This window comes from Syngnathoides biaculeatus, chromosome 14 (assembly GCF_019802595.1).
Source record: "Syngnathoides biaculeatus isolate LvHL_M chromosome 14, ASM1980259v1, whole genome shotgun sequence".
NCBI classification, from domain to species: domain Eukaryota; kingdom Metazoa; phylum Chordata; class Actinopteri; order Syngnathiformes; family Syngnathidae; genus Syngnathoides; species Syngnathoides biaculeatus.
This window is the reverse complement of record NC_084653.1, coordinates 10,917,321-10,943,474: the sequence shown is the minus strand read 5'-3', so window position 1 is coordinate 10,943,474 and position 26,154 is coordinate 10,917,321. Positions and strand designations below refer to the sequence as shown.

The window sequence follows — 26,154 nt, the reverse complement described above, 5'->3', positions numbered from 1 at the left end:
GGTTGCAGACTTCACACATCTGCTTCCATTTATGCATGGCTGGTGCTAGACACTGTCGTGAGTGCCTGGTGGCAATAGAGAACCTGAAGTGTATCTTATTAGCGCTTTTCTCTTTTTTTTCCTTCATTTCTCAATAATGGAGTGAGATGACAGGACATGATGGAAGATCTTTATGTCGGCATTGTCTGGGAATGTTAATGATATACAGCACTTAATGCTCAGCGGTAAGCCGTATGTGTTGACTGTTTGCCCTTGGGAGACCAGGAATCTTTTTTTACTGTCTATATTTTTGATTTACCCGTTCTGTTTAATGGGTTTCTACTTCTTCTCCCCAAGAGTAAATCCGTTGATGAGCTGGATGCTGGAGTTAGAGACATTTGTGAGGTAGTGTGTATCTTTCCACACCTAAAAGAGGATATCAAGTGAGGAGTGGATTTCAGACAAAACCATGTTCCCTTTTAGGTTCTTTAATTTTTCATGTTATGCTTGAAATAATACAAAATATTACTTGACTTGGTACTGGCAATTTTTTTTTTTTTTGATAAAAAGTTTTGAGTGATAGAGACTTACCCAGCTCTTAGTGAAAAATTAGTCCAAGAACAAGAGCAATATATACGGTATTCACTGCTGGAAAGTTACAATGTTTAAATTTGAGATGCTTTGTATTTTTCAAAACAGATGTATTTGTCATAGTTGGTTTCACAATGGGATTTAACAACCAGCCTTTGTTGCAAAGGGAGTGGATCTCGATGACACACACCTGACTATCTTGGTGAACCAGCAGAGGTCCTAAAAGAGCTTCCATCAGGAAATCCCCTGTCACATTTTTGGGACGCTTCAGTGAATGTTATCACCCAACTATAGGCTGAGCTCTTACGATTGTGCGTTTTTATCTTCTCTTGCAGGTGCCGGCAAGACCAAAGCATCCTGTTGTGTTCAGTAGCAGTGGTGGTCTACAGAGCAAGGATTGGGGCCACATAATTGGCAGCTGTGTCAACCATTGCTCTGAGTGCTCCCATTAACAATGGATCAGGGGCTCAATGCACTTCGCAGGTAAATGGAGGTAAATGCTTTGAGTAGAAAACGTAACAATTTAAAAACATTTTATGACATAATTTAACACTATCAGAAAGAACCCACCTACTGTAAGGTTATGTTGCTCAAATGGGTTGACGCTGGCAGCATTAACCGTCAAGACCTCCCATAGGACAGCTTTATAATTCATCAAGGTCAGCTGTTTTGCCTTTCAGCAGCAGAAGCGCTCTCTTTATATCCATAAAATATGTTATATGTGGGTGGCGTGGTGGCGCAGCTGTAAAGCGTTGGCCTCACAGTTCTGAGTGTGGCACATGGTGTTTGGAGTGGATTGGCTAAGACATTAATAACATAAACAGTTATAAACATTATTATTTTTGGCCCACCCAATACACAACATTTTTTTTAAATACAGTACGTTACCCCTCAAATTCACCTCGTGTGACTCTGGACCTGTATAATAACCTTAGAAGTATGGGACCCTTAGGGAAGCTAAGGGTCCCATCACACATGTTGCCTGAAGTTACACTGAGGAGAGACTTTAAAATATGCGGACAAATAGGGGAAAGTGGGCAGACAGATAAATTGTCCTACCTCAGTTTAGTCAGACAGATTGAGATGGGGACAGGAAAGGGGCATGCAGAGTATTTGGAAAAAAGATGGGACTCTCCACGTTTGTTGCGACTACAGAGAACTGAATGGGAAATCAGTGCCTGATTGCCAACCAATACCAAGAATACAGGACATGTTGGACACACTTGGTGGGAGCTTGTGGTTCTCAGTGTTGGACCATGGGAAGGCATACCACCAGGGCTTCTTGGACGAAAAGAGCCGTCCATTAACAGCCTTCATCATGCCCTGGGTACTGTACGAATGGGTCTGCATCACCTTTGGTCTGAGCTCTGCACCTGCTGAGTTCCAAAGAAGCATGGAGCACTGTTTAACTGGCCTGAGAGACACAATCTGCCTCCCTTACCTTGACGATAATCTGGTGCACAGTGGCAGTTTCGATTAACATCTGGAACATGTCCGCCTCGTTCTCAATCGCTACAAGGAGGAGGAGGTGTGAAATTGACAGAAGAAATGCAAACTTTTCAAATGAAAAGTGAGGTTCCTGGGCAAGATGGTAACATGACAGAGCAAAGGGGTCGCTGATGTGTTAGCTCACCAACATGAAGCAGCCCCAGCGACATCTGCAGCACCTGAATGCGTTGAGTCCAGAGAGCAAACGCCTCAGTTGGTACGAGCACACCCGCACAGACACAGACAGCCACTTGTGCATGTCCACTCTGACAGAGATAATCTAAAAAGAAAAATCCAGAAATCACAATGTATGATTTTTTTAAAACAAGTATTTGAACACCTGAGAAAACCAATGTCAATATTTAGTACAGGAGCCTTCCTTTCTTTTCCATTCAGAGGTCAAATGTTTCCTGTAGTTGTTCACCAGGTTTGCACACACTGCAGGAGGGATTTTGGCCCACTCCTCCAGACAGATCTTCTCTAGATAAGACAAGTTTCTGGGCAGTCACTGAGAAACACAGTTTGAGCTCCCTCCAAAGATTTTCCATTGGGTTTAGGTCTGGAGACTGGCTAGGCCACGCCAGAACCTTGACATGCTTCTTACGGAGCCACTCCATGGTTTTCCTGACTGTGTCCTTCGGGTCATTGTCAGATTGAAAGACCCAGCCACGACCCATCTTTAATCCTCTAACTGAGGGAAAGAGGTTGTTCCCCAAAATCTCACAATACATGGCCGCGGTCATCCTCTCCTTAATACAGTGCAGTCGTCCTCTCCCATATCCAGAAAAACACTCCAAAAGCATGATGCTACCACGTCCATGCTTCACAGTAGGGATGGTGTTCTTGGGATGGAACTCATCATTCGTCTTCCTCCAAACATGTTGAATGGAATTATTACTAAAAAGTTCCATTTTTGTCTCATCTGACCACAAAACTTCCTCTCATGACTCCTCTGTATCATCCAAATGGTCATTGGCAAACTTAAGACTTGATATGTGCTTGTTTAAGCAGGGAAACCTTCCATGCCATGCATGATTTCAAACCATGACATCTTAGTGTATTATCAACAGTCACCTTGGAAAAGGTGGTCCCAACTCTACAACTGTCGTGTAATCCTGGGCTGATTCCTCACTTTTCTAAGGATCATTGAGGCCCCACGAGGTGATATCTTGTATGAGGTTCCACTCCGATTGAGATTGACCATCATGTTTAGCTTCTTCCATTTTCTAATGATTGCTCCAACAGTGTACCTTTTTCACCTAGCTGCTTCGAAATTTCTCTGCAGCCCTTTTCAGCTGTGTGGAGTTGTACAATTTTGTCTGTGGTGGTCTTTGGACAGCTCTTTGGTCTTGGCCATGCTACAAGTTAGTGTCTTACTGATTGTATGGTGTGAACAGGTGTCTTTATGCAGCTAACAGCCTCACGCAGGTGCATCTGATTCTGGATAATAAATGGAGTGGAGGTGGACTTTTAAAGGCGGACTAACAGGTCTTTGAGGGTCAGAATTCTAGCTGATAGACAGGCGTTCAAATACTTATTTGCAGCTGTATCACACATAAATCGTTAAAAAAAAAAAATCACACATTGTGATTTCTGGATTTTTCTTTTTAGATGATTTCTCTGACAGTGGACATGCACCTATGATGAAAATTTCAGACCCCTCCATGATTTCTAAGTGGGAGAACTTGCAATATAGCAGGGTGTTCAAATTCTTATTTTCTTCGCTGTAGCTGGGATGGGCTCCAGCTCTCCTTCGTCCCTTGTGAGGATAAGCAGCTAAGAAAATGGATGGATGGATGGATGGATGGATGGATGGATGGATGGATGGATGGATGGATGGATGGATGGATGGACCGCCTAGCTTTGTGTTTACCCTCTGGATGTTTTCCTTCCGCTGTTTCTCTGTCCTCAGGTTCAAATGGCTAATTGTTAAGTAATGTTTATTTTTACGTGGACCGTTTTGTCTGCATTTACTTTCGTTTGCACTGTTACGGCTGCTGCTTGTGAGTAACCCGCATCTTGAGTTTCCCCTTTTTTGTGGTTGCTCTTAAGCGGACCGTTTTATCCGCGTCTATTTTAGGTTGTACAGTTACACCTACTACTCACGAGTTAGGTGCACCTTAAGTTTCCCTTTTGTCCTTGTAACCTGCATGCAGCCTTCTCGTTATTACATTGAGTGTACGCAACTTTATTACGAGTCTGCCTTTTTGTGTGCTTTATTCCTTCTACGTTACGCAATATTAACTGAGTCAGGTTTGCCGGTTGCCTTGCTCGCAGACACTTTTTCAGATGTGCCCACAAACTTTCAACGGGATTCCGATCAAGGCTTTGTGACAGCCACTGCAAGACACTGACTTTGTTATCCTCAAGCCACTTACGAACCATTTTGGCACTATGCTTTGGGTCATTGTCCATTTAGGAAGATTTAGCTTCCTGGCTGATGTCTTGAGATATTGCCTTAATACCTCCATGTAATGTTCTTTCTTCGTGATGATGTCTATTCTTTGAAGGGGTCCAGTTCCTGTTACTGCAAAACAGCCTCACAACATGGTGCTGCCACCTCCATGCTTCACAGTTGTAAGGTGTTCTCAGGTCTATAAGCTTCCCCTTTTTTCCTCCAGCTGTAACAATGATTATTATGGCTAAACAGCTTCACTTTAGTTTCATCAGACCACAGGACATGTCTCCAGATGTTAAGATCTTTATCCTGGTGACTTTTTGCAAACTGTAAACTGTCTTTTTTTTTGTTGTTGTTTTGTTTTTTTTAGAGCAATGGCTTAATTCTCCGTGAGTGGCCTTTCAGCCCATGTCAGTACAGAATTTGTGTCACTGTGGAAAGTAATACTTTCTTACCAGCTTCCTCCGGCATCTTCACAAGGTCTTCATCTTTTGTTCTTGAATTGATTAGCACATTTCGGACCAAAACACGTTCCCCTCTGGGACACAGCCTGTCTCCTTCATGAACAATGTGATGGCTGGACATTCCCATGATGTATATACTTGCGTATAATTGTTTGAACAGATGAACGTGGCACCTTCAAGCATCTGGAAATTGCACCCAAAGATGAGCCACACTTGTGGAGCGCCACAATTCTCTCTCTGCATTCCTGGTCGATTTCTTTTGATTTTCAAACAAGGAAGCAGAGTGTTTGAGGTGTGGTCTCAAATACATCCCCAGGTGTGCCGCCAATTAACTCACATGTTGTCAGTTAACCTATCAGGAGCTTCCAAAGCCATGACCTCTTCATCTGGGCTTTCCCATGTTCTTTAAAGACATAGTACTTATTGTCTACGTAAACTTTTGACCTCAAAGAAAATGTAAAATTCTCGAAGAAATTCTCTCTCTTGTTATTGTGGCATTTCACATAATTGAGAAATTTTGGTCGTCCTGACGAACATGGAAAAAGGAGATGTTAGTCTTATTTGACTTCAGACAGTGAGGCAAAAATGAAATGTGTTTTTTGCACAGTGTATGTAAACTTCCGGGTTCAACTGCATACACATGTACTGAGAGACATAACACGTACTGTAAACAGGATTGTGTGTAGCAGATCAGGGTGGTTATCACTCTGGAACATCATGAGAATATAGAAGTGGTGAATTACTGCTAAAGGTCACTTTGTTTTGTTAAAAATACAATTGGAAAAAAAAAGTGAATTTCTATTATTTAAGATCACTGGTGCATCTTTGACCAATGACATCCCGAGTGAAATCTGCATGAGACGAGCAGAGGTTTTGGCAATTGTGGTGTGATATGATTACTTTGAGTAGGCCAACTACTTTAACATGGCTTTTGAGCTAGCCAAGGTCAGCTGTTCTCAAGTTTCAAGTTTTTGGAATAAAGGAAGGACTGTTAAAGGTCTACGTATTATACAATCAAGTTTGCCAAGTCAGGTGGTGAACAAGGCTTTGCTCACTGAACCTATAGTCTCACCACAGCTCATACTAGAATACTTCTTACAAAGAAGCAGACTGATAGATCTCTGCTCAAAGACATGCAAAGTTTGTTCACCTGTGTAAATTTGAAATCTGTGCTCATTCTTTACTCACAGATCCCATAATAAGAGTTTCTGAGATGAAGGCAAAGTGTGTAAAAGCCACAAAGGAGGAATCTCGAGTTGTGGATGAGCCTGCTACCTGTTGAACTAATGTGCAACTAAGCAGAGTAAGAACTAATAAAATATAAACTGACTAGCCACAACATTATAACACACTGTAAAAGGATCCAGTACAAAAGCTATATCAAATATTCTACCCTTACAAAGATAATAGTGATCACCAACTATCGGAGACAACATTTTTTTGTGTCGATACATATTTGGCCAACAAAGGTGCTACTGATTTTGATAAGCACTGCCATAGTGTAAATCATCACTTCATCATCATTTATTGTATTCTATAATGATGTTTATTTTTTTGCCATGATGTACGGATTAGAGACAGTGGCACTGAAGAGTGGAGAGGCGGAGGCTGAGCTACAGTTGGCAGAAATTAAGATGTTGAGGTTCTCTATAGGAGTTAGTAGGTTTGACAGGAATAGAAATGAGTTCATTTGAGAGACAGCCAAAATGAAAAGTTTTGGAGACAAAAGTTGGAGACTTCGATGGTTTGGAAACATTCAGAGGAAAGCGAGTGAGTATATTGGTAGAAGGGTGATGAGGATGGAGCTGCCAGGCAAAAGAGCGAATGGAAGACCAAAGAGAAGGTTGATGGGTCTTGTGAGGGAATACACATGGACAGCTGGTGTTCGAGAGGAGGATGCAAGAGAGAGGGTTAAATGGAAAATTATGACATGCTGTGGCAACCCCTAAAAGGACAAGCCGAAAGGAAAAAAAATATTCATATTTTTGTGAGACCCTGCCTAATAAACATGTCACGGTATCAGAAATTGCTTGTAAAATGACATATTTTTTAAACATATATTGAGTCTTATAAATTAAGCAGATAGGTGTATACTCTAAACCAGGGGTGTCAAACATACGGCCCGTGGGCCGGATCCAGCCCGTCTGGTGGTTTGGTACGGCCCGGGGAATAAAGCTGCATTGTATAAAAAAATATGAATTTTCTTTAAAATTTGTAGTTCTTGTATTATCCGCTAGGGGGGCGCAGTGTTTTAGTACGTGCAGACAACATGAAAGCAACACGGCGGCGGAACTAGGACCACCTTGACCTGGTGAAATTGAACCTCTGTACAGCGTCTATTGGCGACAATTCCATTATCTACTTTTCCGTTTGCCTGACACCCTCATCAGCAAAATGTCTTTGTCAAAAAGGAGAAAAGTAGATACAGAGTGTCAGATTTTTCAAGAAAAATGGACATGTTCTTATATGTTCACAGAGGTGAATGGGAAACCCGTGTGCCTGGTGTGCCAGCAGCAAGTTTCGGTGCTTAAAGAATACAATATTCGGCGCCATTACGAAACTCAGCATGGTGAAAAATACAACAGTTTGCATGGAGAATTGAGAAAACAGAAGGTAAATGAAATGCTGGCGCGTCTGAAGAAACAGCAATCTGTTTTCACCCAGAGCCGAGAAGCCAGTGATGCTGCGGTGAAAGCCAGCTACCTAATTGCGAGCCAAATAGCAATGGCATCAAAGCCGTACAGTGATGGAGAGTTCATCAAAAACTGCTTGCTGACGGCTGCTGAAATTGTGTTTCCTGAGAAGCGACATGCTTTCGCCAATATAAGCTTGACAAGAAATACTGTGGCAGACAGGATTTCGGAACTCTCTGCAGATTTGGACCACCAACTAAAACGCAAAGTGGGGTCATTTGTGGCATTTTCTGTTGCGATTGATGAGAGTACTGATATCATGGATGTCGCTCAACTGGCCATATTCATTCGTGGAGTTGACAAGACTTTGAATGTCACAGAGGAGTTTCTCGAGGTGGTGCCGATGATCGACACCACAACAGCTGAGGACATTTTCAGCTCCGTCGTTGGAGCGCTGGACAGAGTCGGAGCGGACTGGTCACGCGCCGTAAGCCTGGCTACTGATGGTGCGCCGTCAATGAACGGTAAAAAGGCAGGTGTTGTGACAAAGTTCAGAGATAAAGTACAAGCCGCAAATGGGGGAGGTAATTTTTGGACATTTCATTGCATTTTGCATCAGGAGGCATTATGCAGGAAATCGCTAAGAATGGATCACGTCATGGAGGTGGTTGTCCGAACTGTTAATTTCATCCGAGCCAGAGGTCTCAATCATCGTCAATTTGACAGCTTTCTCAGTGACTGTAACATTATTCATGGTGTGCCTTATCACACGAACGCACGATGGTGAAGCAGAGGCGCTGTGCTAATGCGCTTCTTTGATTTACGTAATGAAATCGGACAATTCATGGAGAAAAAAGGCAAACCTGTTAAGGAATTACAGTGCCATCTGTGGCTGCAGGACCTTGCGTTTATGGTTGACATCACTGAGCACTTGGATATTCTTAACAAAATGTTGCAGGTACGCAAAAAAATCGTAACACAGTATTATGACAGCATACGTGCATTCAAGTTAAAGCTCGGGTTACGTGAGACGCAGGTGGCAAGCGGTGACCCTGCTCATTTTCCCTGTTTAAAAGATATGTGCGCAGCAAGCGTTAATTCTGACGTGAAACGGTACAAAGAGAAGATTTCAGGGCTGTTGATGGAGTTTGAGAAAAGATTTCAGGTTTTTAGCGAACTCGAAACAGATTTTGCAGTTTTTCGCTCACCATTCAGTCAAAGCTTCTGATTTGCCCGTTGCCATGCAACTTGAAATCATTGATTTGCAGTCTGATGTAGAACTGAAGGACAGATTTGCCTCTGTAAGCTGGGACACATTTTACAAGTAGCTCCTACCAGGCTATCCCGCATTGACAGCACTAGCTGCTAAAACATTGTCCATGTTTGGGACAACCTACCTTTGTGAGAAAGTTTTCTCACTAATGAACATTAATAAAACAAAGCTGCGCTCAAAGCTCACACATAAGCATTTGAATGAGATTCTGAAATTGGCTGCTTCTCAGGACATGATGCCTCATATTGATGCACTTGTGCAGGATAAACGATGTCAAGTTTCAAGGGCAAATTCCAAGCAAGACGAATAATTGCTGTGAAAGTTATTCATTTGTTCAAATTGCTTTCCAGATGTTGAAAAACAGTGTTTTTAAGTTCCATAAGGCTGGTACTAAATGTTTTTGGAACATTGTTACGATTTCTGTGATCAGTTTTATGTACAACACAGTTAAATATATGTTTAACTGTGTAAAAGTGTTGTTAAAATTGCACATACTTTATTTATGTTCTTATGTTATTCTCTTGTTCATAATATATTGTTCATAATGTAAAAGGAAAATTCTGTTAATAAACATTTTGATAATTTACTCATTCTTTGCACTAATTATTAGTATGAGTGACTAATACAAAGGGAAAAAGTGGGCTTATTGTTAGTTCTATGTAATTTTGCAATGAGTTTACTGGTCCGGCCCGCTTGATCTCAAATTAAGCTGTATTCGGCCCGCAGACCAAAGGGAGTTTGACACCCCTGCTCTAAACCAAAGGTCATCAACATCTTTTAATCCTTTATCTTTTTCTATATTAATATTTTTTGTTTTAAAAAGTCAGATACCAGAGACTTCCATCTAATTTTATCACATATTTTCTTTGGTGTAAATTTGATCACGATAATATTGAAAAAGATACTTTAAAGATCAGTAAAATAGTAAATGATCAAACTGTCAGTGGTGACAATCTATGATGGACCCTCAATAAATATATTTCACAAGTGCATATTGAACTGGTAGCCCTTCACATTAGTGTTCAAGAAGTATCTCTCCATTTCCAAAAGTGTGGTGACCCCTGCTGTAAGCATCGTAATTACTGTATAAATGGAGCAGACATTTTCTCGTTAGTTGCAGCGCGAAAATGCATTTTTTGCACTCTTTTCCTTACATTTCTTGGAAGTCTGACCAATGATGAAGGGGAAAATCTAAATTTATGTATGGTCTCAATTTCTAATATTCTGTACATTTTATTCCATTCTCTTATATCCGCTGACATTTACACTGTAGTGTGTGTATTCAACCAATTTTAAGTGGTGAGCCAAGTTAAATTTAGCAAAAACGTTAATATTGCATTATTATTATTATTATGTTGTTGTTTTTTTTTTTTTTTAAGAAAAACGTGTATCTCTAGAATGATACATGAGGTGCAGTTGTTTGTGTTTTGGTACCTGACACGTCGCAACTGGACCATCATCAGTGAACAGGGGGTGAGAGTGTGGCAGGCGGCAGCAGGGCATACGGACAGACTCTCACACTGAGACGAATAAGCCGCCTCTACGTGGATTTGTGACTCAAACAGCCCCGCTAAGACGTTTAGCCACATGTATGGTCGAAATGCAGAACAAGGCAACAACACTGTCACACTTTTTTTCCACTTTATACACCGTGGGCGCTCCTAACAAAGTTGAATTTCCAATATGGTTGGAGAGGTTGTTGTTGTCGAGCGGGTTGTTGTCATGTCCCCGCAGTGCCTGTAGTGGTGCTGTGAGGGAGTCTGCCGTGGATCTGACAAAATCCTTAGCAGCCTACCTACTGCTTAAAATTGGATCGACCGTTTATTTTACACGCATCCGATAATCAAGTCACGCCGAGCTCGATGAAGATCACTATCGTTAATCTATCTCGTGACATCGATGCACGGATAGCCTAGCGAATCGTATTATACATTTCGGCCGTCTATCTGGAGCGAATAGCGTACAACGGCCCATACCAATTCAAGGTAAGCAAGACCACGGCCTCGATTTGTGGCACCCCCGCTTCGCGCAGTCATTAGTTGGGTAGAGGACTACTACTGGACGCCAGTGCCCACGGAAGCTAACAGGCCTCTTACATTCGTTTTATCCTTATATTTGATCATGCTTCTCAGTCAATAAAAATGATACTTAGATTTTAAAATATAAATAATTTTCAAAAGTTGCCTTTCGTCTAATTACGTAACGATATCGCCCACTATAAAGATATTTTTACCAACGGCCCCCAGAGGAAAGGCCTTAGCATCGCGTGAAGCACTTTCGTTTGGACATGTTGTTAGTGTGTTATAGACAATTTCATTAAATTATGTAGTTCGTATATTTATTGCGTGCACAATCTATTGATGGTTTAGATGACAAATAACGTACACAGAGACTTTTAGTGGTGTCACCATTTGGAGGTTTCCGTTTCCTGGTTGGCTACCGCCTACTAAGTCGTGTTTTTAGCTTCCTTAGCTACCTAGCTTAACGAATATTATGGTTTTCCATATTAGCAGTGAGGTAAAAGAATTAGCCACGGACCAGAAAGGGTGAATATGTTTGTGAATAACGACACAGGTAGCCGTCACGCTTAGATACGTACATTATTGTGGCAAATAAAGTTTCTAAACTGTTCATCGGACTACATGCTAATGTTGACAAGCTAGCTCCGTCTGACAAAATATTTCTGTTTGTCATATGAAACCAACCAGCACGTTGTTGTTAGTCACACCTACGGTTATTCGTAACTATTCAACAATAATTATATGTTTAAAAATTAAAAAAAAGAATTGTTTTATATGTGGACACTTCGGGTGTCGTAGGAACACTGGCGCCCGCAATAGCAAGTAGAACCTCTTAAAAGTCAAATGACAGCGGCTGCGAAGGTAGATGGGGTTATACGTATATGAAGTGATCTGTATGTTAGAGTTTGCTGTAACCCTCGTAAACTGCACACACGCCTTTTGGTGTGTGCGCACGTGTGTCCATACTTGGGTTCAAGTGACACTCATATAATACGTTTTTAGAAAACAGTATTTCAAGTGTGTGTACTAAGCGGGACACTCAGTTGATTCGTCTTTTGTAGAATTGTTTTTTCTTTTCAATGCATTTCCTCAGTTATGTCGTATTCATTATACAAGCATGTGGTAACTAATCAATAATATGACATTTGCAGTTTGATTGCATAGTTGATATCCAGCTAAAGGTCTATTTAGTTCTCTTTTAGTGTCACTTGTAAAACAAAACGGGAGTGATTGTGTCTTCCTTGTATCATTATTACTCTGCTGATTGTTTCCTCATAATGTGCAGAAATATACAGCAGTAGAGAACAACTAGCAAGACAGTCATTTAACTAGTGTGCTGAAGGACAAAGTCTACTTCTATGTTGTGAACCTCAAGATGGATATATATACGATATTGTATAAATGTTCAGTTTGTGATAGGTATCCATATATTGAAGCACTAAATTACAAGATGTAGAACTGCTTACTGTATCTAAAGTTAACTGAGTTAACAATCATGTTAGTTCTGAATGTGTCCACATGGGTAACTGTATTTTTTTAAACGTTAATTACATCACTCTTGCTTTCACCCCTGACTTTATCCCATCAGCTGATGTTGTCAAGAACAAGAGTCACGTGATGTATGAAGGCAAACACATACATTTCTCAGAGGTGGACAATAAGCCATTGTGCTCGTACAGCCCGAAGCTCTGCAAGCAACGCAGACTCAATGGCTACGCTTTCTGCATCCGCCATGTTCTGGAAGACAAGACTGCCCCTTTCAAACAGTGCGAATATGTGGCCAAGTATAATAGCCAGCGATGTACCAACCCCATCCCGAAGTCAGAGGATCGCAGGTGCGTAAATTCTAGTGCTCTGAAGCCATGATGTTAAGATATGCAGTGCAGTCTCAATTCATTGCGGGGTATACATTCCAGACCCACATGCTATAAGGCTGTAACTGCAATATAAAAGAGAACATATTTAAAAAAAAAAAAAAAAAGTTTCAATCACGATAAATTGACAATTTCTGCAATATAATGGGGATTTCATCGATAGAGTGGAAACGTTACATAAAAAACCTGTGACGCAGTAGGGCTGTGATAGGGGGACTTTTATACGTGTGTACATAAAGGGATTGTAATTGTTATTCCAGGTACTGCAACAGCCATCTGCAGGTCCTTGGCTTCATCCCTAAGAAGGAACGCAAGAAGAAACACGATGCTTTGGAGGAAATGCGTTCGCGGGCTCACCTGGAGTCGGTGGCTCTCAACATAACGGTGCCCTCTTTACCTTTACCTTCCAACGGTTTGAACGAACATCCGCCATCGCCACCCTGTACGCGCCTGCTGGCCCTTCCCGATGGGGAACACGTGGATCCATTTGCCTTCTACGAGGAGGACACCGACGGAGAGGAGACGGGTCCCTCTCGTAAAAGCAACATCATCAAGAAGAAGTTACAGAGTCGGCTGGTGCTGAACCAGAAAATCTGTCAGTACGCGGACCGTTTCCAGACACCTTCTGAGCACTTTAGTCCCTCCCCAGTCTCCTGCATCCAACCCTCCTCGCCGCTCAACACACACCCCACACGGCAGCAGTCAAGTTTTCTCCAGCCGCCTCCTCAGCAGGGTCTATTATGCAATCCAGCACCACCTCAGACGGTCAACTTCTTGCCTCCTGGGATACCAATCAATGCAACACCCAGTCCCGCGCAGCCGCCAGGGCCGTCGCTCAGCAGGAAACCTTTTGCTTCCAATCACATGGTGGTCATGCGGCCCACCTCCTACTCACCGTCGGCCCGCTGCCTGGCCAGGTTCCAGCATCTGGTACAGCTCTGTGCAAAGAGACACCGTGAATATGGAGACCTTTTTCCTTATTTAGGTGCTTCACTCTCATGTATTTACCCCCAAATGTTCATATGCACTACTCACAAAAAGTTGGGGATATCTGCCTTTCGGGTGAAATTTCACAATGATCCTAAAATGTGGAATAACCTATACAGGTGAACTTAATTTAACCTTCATCAAACATTTGAATGTGCGTCAAACAGTTTAACTTTTGCCACTACCTTTGCTGTTTTCTAACCAAGGAGCTGAATGAATAATTTACAACCAATTAATTTGATGTGCAGTTAAAATTGATATGGAAACAGTCCTCTTCATCATGCTATTGTCACATTTTGACATCATGAGAGCGAGACAACCCCCTTAACATAGTTCAACAGTACCTTGACGTTCCAAGGCTTGAAACAGAATGTACTCAAAGGGAAGTACCCACTGGGCTTAGAGTGTCACAGTTTCATCAGCAGTTTGAAACAGAGACTGATAAAGTCACAGAAAGGCACAGTCTTCATCCTTTTCATGGAACAAACACTTGTGAAATTTGCCATTCCGCTCCTTGTTAAAGAACAGCAAGCTGTGCAAAAAGTATTGAAACACTGAAGAGCTGGAAATGTGGTTTCAATAGTTTAGAGGTGAAATTAAAATTAAGTTCAGGTGTGAAGGTTAGATTTAAGTTTATTCCCAAATATCACATGAAAGCCTACTATCCATTTTTGTAAGTAGTGTATTATACTGATAATGTTAATTAATAATTTTCTGACCATGAAAATATCAACTAACTACAATAACATGACAATAATTATTCTTTTTTTTTTCCAATCATTTACTCCACTTTATGATTTTTGTTTACACTTCACCATCAACTTCAGCTTTACAGATGCCACATCGGCTCTGCGGGCTGTATGTGTTCTAAAGATAGACGGCACATGGTTTTATAGTCAAGGAATGTCTTTTCTTGAAGAAAAAAAATTTTTTTGAGGGGTGGCGTTGATTTATCCAGTTGGACAATACATCTGACAATTGGGCTACTGAGTCTTATCTGAGGAAATACATTATATAAAGAGTTTATAGACATTAGCAAGGCGCAACAGAGTTTCTAACAAGTTTTCTTGCAGGAGTGGACTGGTCAGAAGACAGTGCTGATAATAACGATGATGAAGAAGATGAAGCAGAGAGATTTATTCCTAGCCTCAGCACTTGGAGACCACAGAATGGGTCGGTTGCTAAATGTTAATACTCAACACAGACATCCTCTTGATTTCTCTGCTCATAGGGGCAACTGATTGTCTTGTCCTGAATTAGGTTGGAGGACGACACAGGTTCCCCGCGGAGAACGCGGCTGCTGAGGCTTTGCTCGTACCTGCAGCAGAAGTACAAGCACATGTGCAGGCAGGAGAGGGCGAGTATCCGCCAGAAAAGGTACCGGTACGCTTTCCGCAAAGCCTTGCTGTACGCCGCCAGTAAGAACCCAGACTGTGCCGGCCAACTCATCCGGGAGTTACATGGTTCTTCTCCAAGCCCCTCAAGGTAGTCTCAAAAACTGAATCTCTTAAGACTTTTATGAGCGTAGTTTGATTCCAGTTACATTGATCTTTGCTCACTCAGTGCTGGATCAGATCACCACCACAGTGGGACTCCTGCGACACCGCAGAACACAAACACGGAGATGTGTACAGGCACCACAAAAGGCCAGGCTTGTGACAAGAGAGCGCTGCCCTTCACCAGACATTGTTTTCAACGTATCCTTTCACCATTAAGGACCTCATTTATCAAGATCCCAAAAAACATGTACTCTTAACAGGTAGCCCAATCTTGCTGGGTGTGCTTGTGCGTGATCCACTAAGATTCCAGTGAAATTGGGAACAAGCGTAAAAATGACCAGCATTTTTAAAAGTTGGTTTTATAGTTTAGGTAGCGCTGATATCACAGTGATAATTATGGGAAGCCTTCCAGGAATTTTGTTTGATTTAACTCATCCTGTGTACGTAGGAATCGGATCTGTGTCCATCCTATGTAGTATTGCATTTGAAACTCTGAAAAGTACACTATAAGAACTGCTCAAGGAGTGGCCAACTTCTTCTTTTCTTTTTGGCTTGTCGCGTTAGGGGTGGCCACAGTGTGTCATCTTTTTCCATCTAAGCATATCTCGTGCATCTTCCTCTCTTAACACCCACTGTGTCCTCATGTCTTCCATCAACCAAGATCCATCAACCTTTTCTTTGGTCTTCCTCTCGCTCTTTTGCCTGGCAGCTCCATCCTCAGCACCCCACTACCAACATACTCACTCTCTCACCTATGGACATGTTTCAAACCATCTAAGTCTGCTTAGAGAGACTCTAACAATGTCTCCAAAACATTCAACTTTGTCTGTCCCCTCTAATGAGCTCATTTCTAATCCTATCCAACCTGTTCACACCAAGCGTGAACCTCAACATGTTCGTTTCTGCTACCTCAAGTTCTGCTTCCTGTTGTCTCTTCAGTGCCACCGTCTCTAATGCGTACATCATGGCCGGCCTCACCACTGTTTTGTAAAGTCTCCCAGAGACTCTTCTGTCACATAACACACCAGACACCTCCCGCCAGCTGTTCCAACCTGCCTGGACCAGTTTCTTCACTTCCTTACCACACTCACCATTGCTCTGGTTTGTTGACCAAGTATTTGAAGTCATCCACCCTCGCTCTCCCTTCTCCCTGGAGCCTCACTCTTCCCCCTCCACCTCTCTCATTCACACACATATATTCCATTTTACTTGGACTAATCTTCATTCCTCTCCTTTCCAGTGCATGCCTCCATCTTTGTAATTGTTCCTCCACCCGCTCCCTGCTTTTACTGCAGATCACCATATCATCTGCAGAGGCAAACTACCCAAGTGCAAGGAAATGCAGTTTTGTCAGAAATGAGACGGCATGACTCCATGTGACGGGCTCGTTACGATCCCTTCGGAACTTCCGAAATTGCAATGCTAAAAAGATATGACTTGCCTTTTTTTTTTCTTCTTCTTAGCCGTTCAAGCGAAAAAATTAATTCTCACTTTCACCTCTCATACTGTTTTAAAGCACGGAATATAAAGACAAAATCAGCCAACGCTATTGGTCTCAGGTTTGATGAATCCTTTTGCGTGTGCTATGTTAGATGGTTGCATCTACTCCTCCCAGTAAGCTCAATTATGTAGCTATTTTGCCCTTTGGCAGAGGCAATCCTGGGTGCCCCTAGTTTGTCAACAATCTTCCACATCTGTTTGAATGCGCACTCAGGTTAGTGCCCCTTTTTGTGACATCAAATCTTTATGAAATGGGGCCTATTTAGTTGGAATTTGCTTGCTCTCTCAAGTCAAAAATGCTGTTTCATTCAGTTCAGCTGCACAGCGCATGTTCAAATATTCTCACCAAAAGTTGTCCATACGAGGCTTTTTTTTCTAAACTGTTCTGTGTAGACATTCTGTTGAATCGCTCCCAGCAGCTGTTTGCAAGCTGCACAGCCAAGTTCGCAGATGGTCAGCAGTGCTCTATTCCTGTGTTCGATATCACGCATCAGACGCCACTCTGTGAAGAGCATGCCAAAAAGATGGTGTGTTTGAGGTTCAAAATCGTCTTCACGGTCAGGCACGGGATCGTATGTAAGGTCTCCTTGTACGTTCTACACAGGACAACTTCCTACGCGGGGACAGCAATCGGCGAGTGCACCACCACTATCACCACCACTACCACCAGCAACAGCACCAGCGTAAGCCGCGCAAAAAGACCAAACCACCGGCACTCACCAAAAAACACAAAAAGAAGAGGCGGGTGCCGCGGCGGCCTCAGAAACCCATTCCTCCTGCGATGCCTCAGGGGTATCTGGGAATGCCGTCTATGAGCCTCACCGTGTCCTCACAGGCCAGCATTAGGTCCGCTTGAACCCGCAAACGTCACACAATGAATACATACAGGTTTGTAACTTTGTCGTCTTTTTGGTAGGAGCCCTTCGACTCCAGACCTGAGTACAGACGAGCTTCCCGACGACATCACGAATGAAATGGAAGACATTCCAAATGACCTTGAGCTAAACCAAGAGGATTTTTCTGATGTTCTACCAAGACTACCTGACGATCTTCAGGATTTCGACTTGTTTGAAGGTCCACTAACAACTTCATGTTTAATACTAAACTCACACATTGACTGAACATCTTAACCAAGTTTTGACACATGACGAGAATGACCAAAATGGCCTGCCAAACACATCTAATTTACTCCCCCACCCCTGTCAATCAGGAGTAGTACCGAGACTGACCCCTGTGAGGCAGCAAGGTGTCACAGGGCATCCAGACTGCTAGAAAACACAAAGAAAAATGAGTAGCACTGTAGTAGTTGACAAATTAGAAAAAGCGAGACTTAACGCTTCTTTTATCTGGTAACCACATTGCAGCTCCAAACTCTTCCATCATATATATTGTTATGATTGACTTGTGAGGCACATTACAACCGACATGGGACTATTTCACACGCAGTCACTTTCTATCGATGGACTGGCCTTAGCTCCTCCCCCAAATACAGAGCTCTTCAAAAGACGACATCATACTTCCTTCACATTGATAATTTCTCACTTAAGCTTTATAGAGAAATCTTTGAAGACCTTTACGTGTCTCTACAAGCTCAAATTCTTCATTTGAATGGTAATGATTTACAAGTCTTCATGTCAATAGAAAAGGCAGTGTTGCCCCCCCACCCAAAAATGTTGCCATGTGCGGCCTCAGATCTTGCACATAGCCCGTTTCCACCAACAAGTAAGTTTTAATGCAGATCTAAAGGGCCTGAATTTTATTTTTAACGTGGGCACTCAACACAGTTCAAATTTATTTATACACTAACGTAAAAAATATTAGGCCACTGTTTTATCAATTTGTTGATCATTTTCATGTTTGGTTCCACAAAAGGTATATATTCAAGACAAAAATGCAGTTCATTTACAATAATACATTATAATGGCTTTGACATACTTTACCGTAATGGTATTCCCAGTGATTTTGGTTATTATCAAGGAAACAATTAAAAACCAGGCTACATAGCTACTCTTAAATAAAACTTTTTTTATGTGTCATCATCATATTTGTCGAAATAAATGTACCTTTAGTTGTACAACACATTAAAATGAACAAGAAACTGCATAGCCCTTAATTACAAATTACAATCGCATAGTTTCAAAGATCCCATCTGTGTCCTGGTTTAAATCCACATTTGGGCAAGAAAAACCCTGCTGAAGCCTACCCGTTTTACTGTTCCAAATGGTCTGGTACTGTATTGAGAAGTTTCAAGTTTGGTTGTGTGTACAGGCAAGAACGGGGAGTTGCTGCCCACCACAGAAGAGGCCGAAGAGCTGGTGCGCGCCCTGCAGGCCATGGGGTCTTACCCGGACTCCCTGGTTTGTCTGACCTCCATAGGAGACCTCGCTCCGTCAGAAGGAGTGGACCACCGAGCTATGACCGTCTTTCCAGCTGCGGTCCAGGCGGGGGTCATTGGGGACATCCTCCACAATCGCCTGTCAACGGAGAACTTTCCTAGCCTGGAGCTAGAGGACAATATACTGCAGTCCAACGCGGGCCACTTCCCCCCCTCGCCGCCATCTCAGTCCACGGACCTTCCTCAAACGTCATCCGCAGCTTCGGTAGCCCCCCCTACCAGCTCTCTGCTCACTCAGGCCCCCGAGCGGACGTTCGCCCGCACGCACCCGCCTCACATCCTGGCCAAGTCGGATGCGGCAACATCACCCCCCCAAGGAAGCCACTATAGCAGCGAGCACGTGGCGTCCCCGTACAGCGACCAAATACCCTCGCCCCACGCTAGCCCATTCCAGACCGACGCTCCCCTCCTACTGGAACCGCCGCGCTCATCGTGGAACAATCTCCCCCTGCCCCTCGCCGATCCGGCGCAGTTCGGGACTCTCATGGCCTCGGAAAGTCATCTCATATCCACGTCGCTGTCCACCCCGCCAGCCGGCACCCACTCCGTCAACTCTGTGACGCTGCAGCCTCTGGCGGCACTGTCAGCTCTGCCTCAGAGCGGCATGACGGGCTTGACCGCCCCCCCGGCGCCTCCTTCCTCGTCGTCGCACGATCCCCTGACCTCCTTGCAGCCTAAGCAGCAGCTCCCGCAGTTCAGCGCTGTCTTCGGTCACCAGTTGGCCTCGCACAGCGGCATCCCCAACGACCTGCAGCCCAGCCACAGCTCCACGGCGCCACCGGCCGGTTTCTCCATAGTTAGTGCCACCACTGCAAGTGCCAACAGCGCCTCCACCTCTTTCACACAGAGTAACTGAGCACAGGTGACTACGGCAAGCTGTCTTGAGCATTTATTCCGTTATCCTTCATATCTAGTTTGAGGTCCTTGTACGCTCCAGTAAGACAGTTCAGCTCGCTAGTTGAATATCGCATCACTATGAAGGTCTAATAGTCAACCTCTAGTGCTTCACTAATAGTACTAGTAGCATCCAGATCAACTCGTTAGTCCTATGAGTACAAAGAATCTGCGAGTATATGGACTTAACACTCAAAAACTCAATCTTATCAAGAATATTTGTCAAATTTTGGGTTCCAAGACTCAGCACCTACAAAGTTATTTATTTTTATCACTTTTCCCAGTTGTATCAAACTATTTTTTACTTGATAGCAGTAGGAAAAAAATTGTCAGTGGAGTAAGTTTAGTTACTTATTACGACCCTTTTCTCAATTAATTTCAATTGAAATTTTTTTTGCAACAAGTGCAAATTGGCTAAAAACAAGTAACTTGTTAGGTGATGAGTCTTATTTGAAGTGTAATCAGATTGGAAAAAAGAAATATTGGTCAAATTTGAGCTTTTGCTGTGCAAGTTGGATATCAAGGACATATAAAAACTCAAACAGCTTGCTACAAAGCGGTTTGAGCATATATATTCATCACACTAGATTTTATTCATGATTCATCACATCAACTAGTGCCCCGAACTACTAGTGAACAACTAGTGCAGAGTTCTGGCTCCCTTGTGACATGATCTCAGGGAGATGCATCTTAAGGTCGTGCCAGTATGCCAAAAGTGGCACCAGTTAAGGAAAAATCAACATTACTAGTAAGACACAGTTCTACTTGTGCACCTTAGTTCTAGTAGTGCGCTGAATTGTCTTACTAGTGAGGACGTATAGTTTACTAGTACGGGGATCTTAAGAAGCATATCGAAGAAATGATCTAACAGCTTTCCATAGGCATAGTTACAAATTAAACCTTCTCCACTCAGTGAGGTAATGGTGCACACATTTGATCATAAATTTGCCAAACGAGTCATCAAAGATGTTCACTGTCCAGTATCTTCACTTACAAGCGCCGTTTTATGAGACTTTTTTTTTTTTTTTGCTTTGCACTGCAAGCCAAAATGTGAGCTTCAGATACGCCGCGACATGCATTCAGAATCCTGCATCTCACTCACAATTTGAGAAATGCACTGCAAGCAGTTTTTGCATTTATTTGATATCCATCTTAAGGTCAATATTTAAGTACAGTCTTTGTCCTCAGTAGGAGATCTTACTAAAAATGTTTTTTTCCATTACTTGACACCTTTGGCCTACTTATGAATTTAAGGTGATATTAAGGGTATCCTGAAAACTGCTCGAAAGCTGTTTGGACATTTATGCGATATCCTAGCCATCCAAATTAAGGTCTCTTTACTCGTACGATCTTGCTCCTGGCTAGTAAGAACGCACTACTTGATCGACTGTCCATTCCTAGTGACCTCTCTTTCCACTCCAACCTTCTATAAGGAAAGCAGATTTCTTCGCAGCGCTCTAGTTTTCATTTAAAAACGCTGGTAGGATATCGGACAAATGCTCCAACGACTTGCCATAAAAGCCATTTGAGCACTTGTAGTGGAAATACGTTACTAGTATGACACTCATTCTACTAGTGGTGCCTACTTGCTTTCTTGGTTGTCTGATAAGAAAGGGACAAAAGTGTACTGGTACTAGTACTAGTCACGGAACAAATTAAATTGTAAGTCGGATCTGGTCCATTTATTCGATGCCTTGAAATTTTGTAAGCCGGAGGTTACAGTCACCCTTTTGCTCACATGGCCGTCACATTTTTCATCTTCCATTCATTTCATACAATGCTCGTTTAGGAAAAAAAAAAAAAAAAAAAAACCTCACGTTCGTGACTTATATAGACACGGTCCTGAATTCACCCAAATACTTTTAAAGCCGTTTTTTTGTATCGTGTGTATGCTGTACATGTGCTCATTTATTGGTTTGGGTGGATTTCTCGTCTTAATCTCTGACCTCACTGTTGGTTGTACGACCCAGTACACAAAAGGTTACTAAATCCAAAAGCAATAAACACATTGACGTCACTGTTGCATTGTACCGCGGGGATGATATTCTGGTGGCTCCACGTAGCTTCACCTGGTGAGTCCAGCGTGACGATGGCCGCAGCATTATCCAGGGATGCCGTTGTCTACTTTCTGAGGTGTGGTGCCTGCTCTCGATGCTCTCCGCTGATTTTTAAGTTTTATTAAACTTTCAGGGGTGTCCAGACTACGGTCTGAGGTGCTTTTTCTTTTTAGCCCCCTATCATGTATATTAAAAACTACAGACCTTTCCAAAAATGTGAATATCATGGAATGGTTTATTTGCAAATTTTTTATCAAAAAGTTAATCTTTCATAGATTCAGGGTCCATAATTTAAACCATTTCAAGTATTTATTTTTACATAATTTGGGCTTTTATCTCAAAAAACCCACAAACTCAGGAGTTTCAAAAATTAGTCCAGTGCAGGTGTTGAACTTCTTTTTTTTTTTTTAAATTCAGGATGACCATAACAGTGTACCAGAATGTTTTGAAGGATTTCATGATTCTTCTGCTGAGGATTACTATGGTTTTATGATTTCATCTTCTAGTAGGACCTGTCCACTGCCTATACTACCAGAACCACCAAAACCTGGTTTGAAGCCAGAACCATGACAGAGCTTAACTGGGCAGCCAACTCGCCAGATCTAAACCACATTGAGAATCTTCCATGTGGCATTATCAAGAGGAAAATGAGGGGCGCCAAACCCAAAAACAAAGAGCTGACAGCAAGCATCAAGGAAATCCAGGATTCCATAACTCACAGGCAATGCCACGGCGCATCCAGGCAGCGATTAAAGCAACGCGAGTCGCACCCAAATATTGAAACTGAACATACCATTTTGAAAGTACCATATTTTCATTGATTTCAAGAAACCCCAATTTCTTTTTTCTATAAAAACTGAAGTAAATGGTAATTTCTTCACGATATTAAAATTTTCTAAATTCCTGATTTTGTGGGTTTGAAGAGCTGAAAGCTCAATTGTGGGCCCGGAGTCTATAACATACATCCATCCCTTTCCTGAGCCACTTATCCTCACAAGTTTCACGGGAGTGCTAGAGCCTATCCCAGCCATCTTCGGGCAGGAGGTGGGGTACAATTGGTTTCCAGCCAATCGTAAGGCACACAAACCACCAACCAATCACACAATCATGCAATTTAGACTCTCCAATTAATGGATGTTTTTGGGGATGTGGGAGAAAACCTGAGTGCTCAGAGAAAAGCCACGGAGGGAAGAAGGGAGAACATGCAAACAAAATCCCCGCCCTCAGAATTGTGAGGCAGACGCTCCAAACAGTCAGCCATGGAATTATGGATATTCAAATTTTATTTGAAAGGCTGTGCACATTTGAAACTGCCCTGCGTGAAAAGCATGTTGATTTTTTTTTTTTTTTTTGTGACACCCCTTCTATGATTACGAATCATTGGTTTTCTATAGAGATTTGCTACAAAGTGTGAGCACAGCTTACTCACAGTTCTGAGGTCTGAAGTGGGGGTTCGAATCCAGGCTCCGGCTTGCACTTGCATGGGTTTTCTCCAGGTACTCTGACATCCTACATTCTGAAAGACATGCACGTTAGAGGCTTATTGAAAACAGCGCGGGGGCGGGGGTAACTTCATCTCAACTATATAATAATGTGTTTAGTGTGTTTTTTAAAGTCAGGAGTATTTCAAAGTGTCCCTCGGAGGAAAGGTTTGGACACCCCTGCGTTATACGTACATTTACATTGAAACTCTCCATTTGTCTGTCTCAGTGCTATTTCTTAGACTGTTGCGCATTTATGATGTCTCAGTCAGTTTTAGGCTCCCCACTCCTCCAACCCCAAATCAAATGAAAGAAAATGACAGCTGGGGAAAGAAATTCTGGCCTTGGATGCATACATGAGATTGTGTATTGGGTGTATAACGTAACGGTCACGATCCAGAGATTTGTTGGTAAATTATTGAGTAGCAAATGGGCAGAGTAGTCACTTGCGATGTATTCAGTGGAACGTGTAAAGTGTAGAACAAGTCTCATATTTTTTTTCAAATGGTGATCAAGCGGGTCGTGAAGCACTCCGGGCCATTGGATGGATTGGTGTCTGTTTGCTGTGTATGTTATGTTAATAGCTCAACTGTTCAGCGAAACAATATTTTGTTATTATGCGTTTGCCCCCCACCGAGAGACTGCAGATGTTAAGTACATTGGAAGAGGCATCAAAACGGGAATATATGCATCCTACCATCTTTTTAGTGGATGGACGTATTGTAGTTCAAGATGGATTTGCACAAAAGTAAAATGATTTAATCCTGCCTTGTTTATCACTGCATGTCTCTTCTGACATTGTTTTTTTTTTTTTAATTCCCATTTTCACTTGCTCATTAGCGACTGTCACCCCGTCACCAGTTTCCAGTTGCGAGAAGGCCCAGTTTCCCCTCTCCTCTCCTTCCCAAAGAGAACACACATCATTGTAGCTCCACCCACAAGCTGCCTGCAGTGTTGTTACACTAGCTTGGAATTATATCTTTATATCACTATACATTCTATTTGGATTGTTTCTTTGCGAGCAACACAAGCTAATACTGCTGTATCCACATTTAGCATGAGTAGTCGCTGCGCCCAGCTCTCCTGACAAAACCAACGGGGCTCGTAGGCACATGTAACGATTGAGAGACGGCTGGCAAATTCCATATTCATTGAATGTACCGTGTTATGGTTTTGAAAGCTAGGAGGAGCTCAAATCTAGTCACCTTTTGTTACCAGTCCTTGTTTATTTGTCTAAGGTATTTTTTTCTATACAAAAGGTTTACATTTTTATGTCTATTTTTCTCGTGTACAAGTTATGTAATATGTGTACAAACACTGTGTGTAATATCTGTATATAGTGTGACAAATTTGATTTGGTTTTTGGATGTACAAATAAAACTTGCTGTGAGGTATTTGCTGACACAGAGATGTGCTGATGTTTTATTTTTTATTGTTAAATACTGTACTGTCCAGATCTGGCCCACCACATCCTTTTATATGGCCCGCAAAAGCAAATTATGGAGTCTTGATTTTTATCGTGTGCTAAAATTTGTACCATTAATGCAAATTGTCTTCACTGCCAATACCAATGCGATGATTTAAGCATTTTTTTTGTTACCAAAACTCTTTTTTCCCATTATTTGGGTAGTTGAGACCACACGTAACACAAGCAGGAATGCAACACTTTTATCGATGAGCTTAGACTTTCTATATGTACACAAGAGGCCATTTTCTCTCACATGTTGTACACACCTGTCTGTGTTTTGCGAGTACTACTTGTTTGCTGAAAGAATCCAGCCACCTCACAGGTTTCCCACTTCACACAATAACACATTTTAGTGTCCTATTGTGAGCAGCCCAAAAACAAAGCATATGTGTTCAATAAATGTGTTGCCATACGAAAAGAAAGTGGCGGTCGCACGAGAGCCAACAGCCTATGGCAAATCTGTGCAATAAACCGTCCATCCGTTTTCCTTTGCTTATCCGAGGTTGGTCGCGGGGGCACTATCTTAACCAGGGCAAGTTCAGCCTTCACTCTGCCCAGCCATTTGGTCCAGCTCTCCAGGGATATCCCGAGGCGTTCCCAGACCAGTCGAGAGTCGTAGTACTCCAGCGTGTCCTGGGCCGTCCTTGGGTCGCCAGAGGAACATGCCCAAGACATATATATCACCAGGGAGGCATCTGTGGGCCATCCCAACCAGAGGCCTAAACCACTTCATCTGGCCCCTCTCGATACGAAGTGGAAGAGCAGGAGCTCGACTCCGAGCCTCTCCCTGATAACTAAGTTTCGCAACATATCTCTAAGGGATAGCCTGGACGCTTTGTGGAGCCAACCGCTTGTATCTGCAATTTTGTATTTCAATCTGATACAGAGTCCGCATCACTGCAGATACTGCACTGATCTGACTGTCCTGCTCCATTCTTCTCTCAGTCGTGAACAAGACCTGAAGATACTTGAACTCCACACTTAGCGTAGGATTTCCTCTCTGACCGAAAGAGGTCACTCCACCTTTTTCAGACAGAGAACGATGCGCTCAGATTTGGATGTGCTGATTTTCATCTCAGCCGCTTCACACACAGCTGCGAACTGTTCCACCGAGAGTTGGAGATCATGGTTTGATGAAGTCATCAGAACCAC

The 26,154-nt window shown here is 42.6% G+C and overlaps 1 protein-coding gene across 4 annotated transcripts; it reads left to right on the top strand.

Moving 5' to 3' along the window:
• The first annotated feature begins 10,310 nt into the window (after positions 1–10,310).
• Positions 10,311–24,931, top strand: ino80da (INO80 complex subunit Da). 4 transcript variants are annotated; one of them, XM_061840924.1, is made up of 10 exons: positions 10,311–10,811; positions 12,436–12,682; positions 12,982–13,706; positions 14,782–14,881; positions 14,969–15,193; positions 15,272–15,405; positions 17,101–17,234; positions 17,312–17,553; positions 17,624–17,781; positions 18,976–24,931. In XM_061840924.1, exons 2-10 carry the CDS (start codon positions 12,465–12,467, stop codon positions 19,956–19,958), a joined length of 2,919 nt encoding a protein of 972 aa, XP_061696908.1. In that variant the 5' UTR covers positions 10,311–10,811; positions 12,436–12,464; the 3' UTR covers positions 19,959–24,931. The 4 variants fall into 4 exon arrangements, with proteins under 4 accessions (XP_061696908.1, XP_061696909.1, XP_061696907.1 ...); XM_061840925.1 differs by lacking the exon at positions 10,311–10,811 and adding an exon at positions 10,825–11,372; XM_061840923.1 differs by lacking the exon at positions 10,311–10,811 and adding an exon at positions 10,825–11,400.
• The last annotated feature ends 1,223 nt before the right edge of the window (positions 24,932–26,154 follow it).

What these genes read in the sequence shown, in the direction of transcription:
- ino80da (XM_061840923.1), top strand. Translation starts at nt 11,379, where the DNA reads ATGTTTGTGAATAACGACACAG. An exon ending in TCTTCTCCAAGCCCCTCAAG is followed by an intron (nt 15,194 to 15,271) that starts GTAGTCTCAAAA and finishes TTGCTCACTCAG; the next exon opens with TGCTGGATCAGATCACCACC. An exon ending in TCCTCACAGGCCAGCATTAG is followed by an intron (nt 17,554 to 17,623) that starts GTCCGCTTGAAC and finishes TCTTTTTGGTAG; the next exon opens with GAGCCCTTCGACTCCAGACC.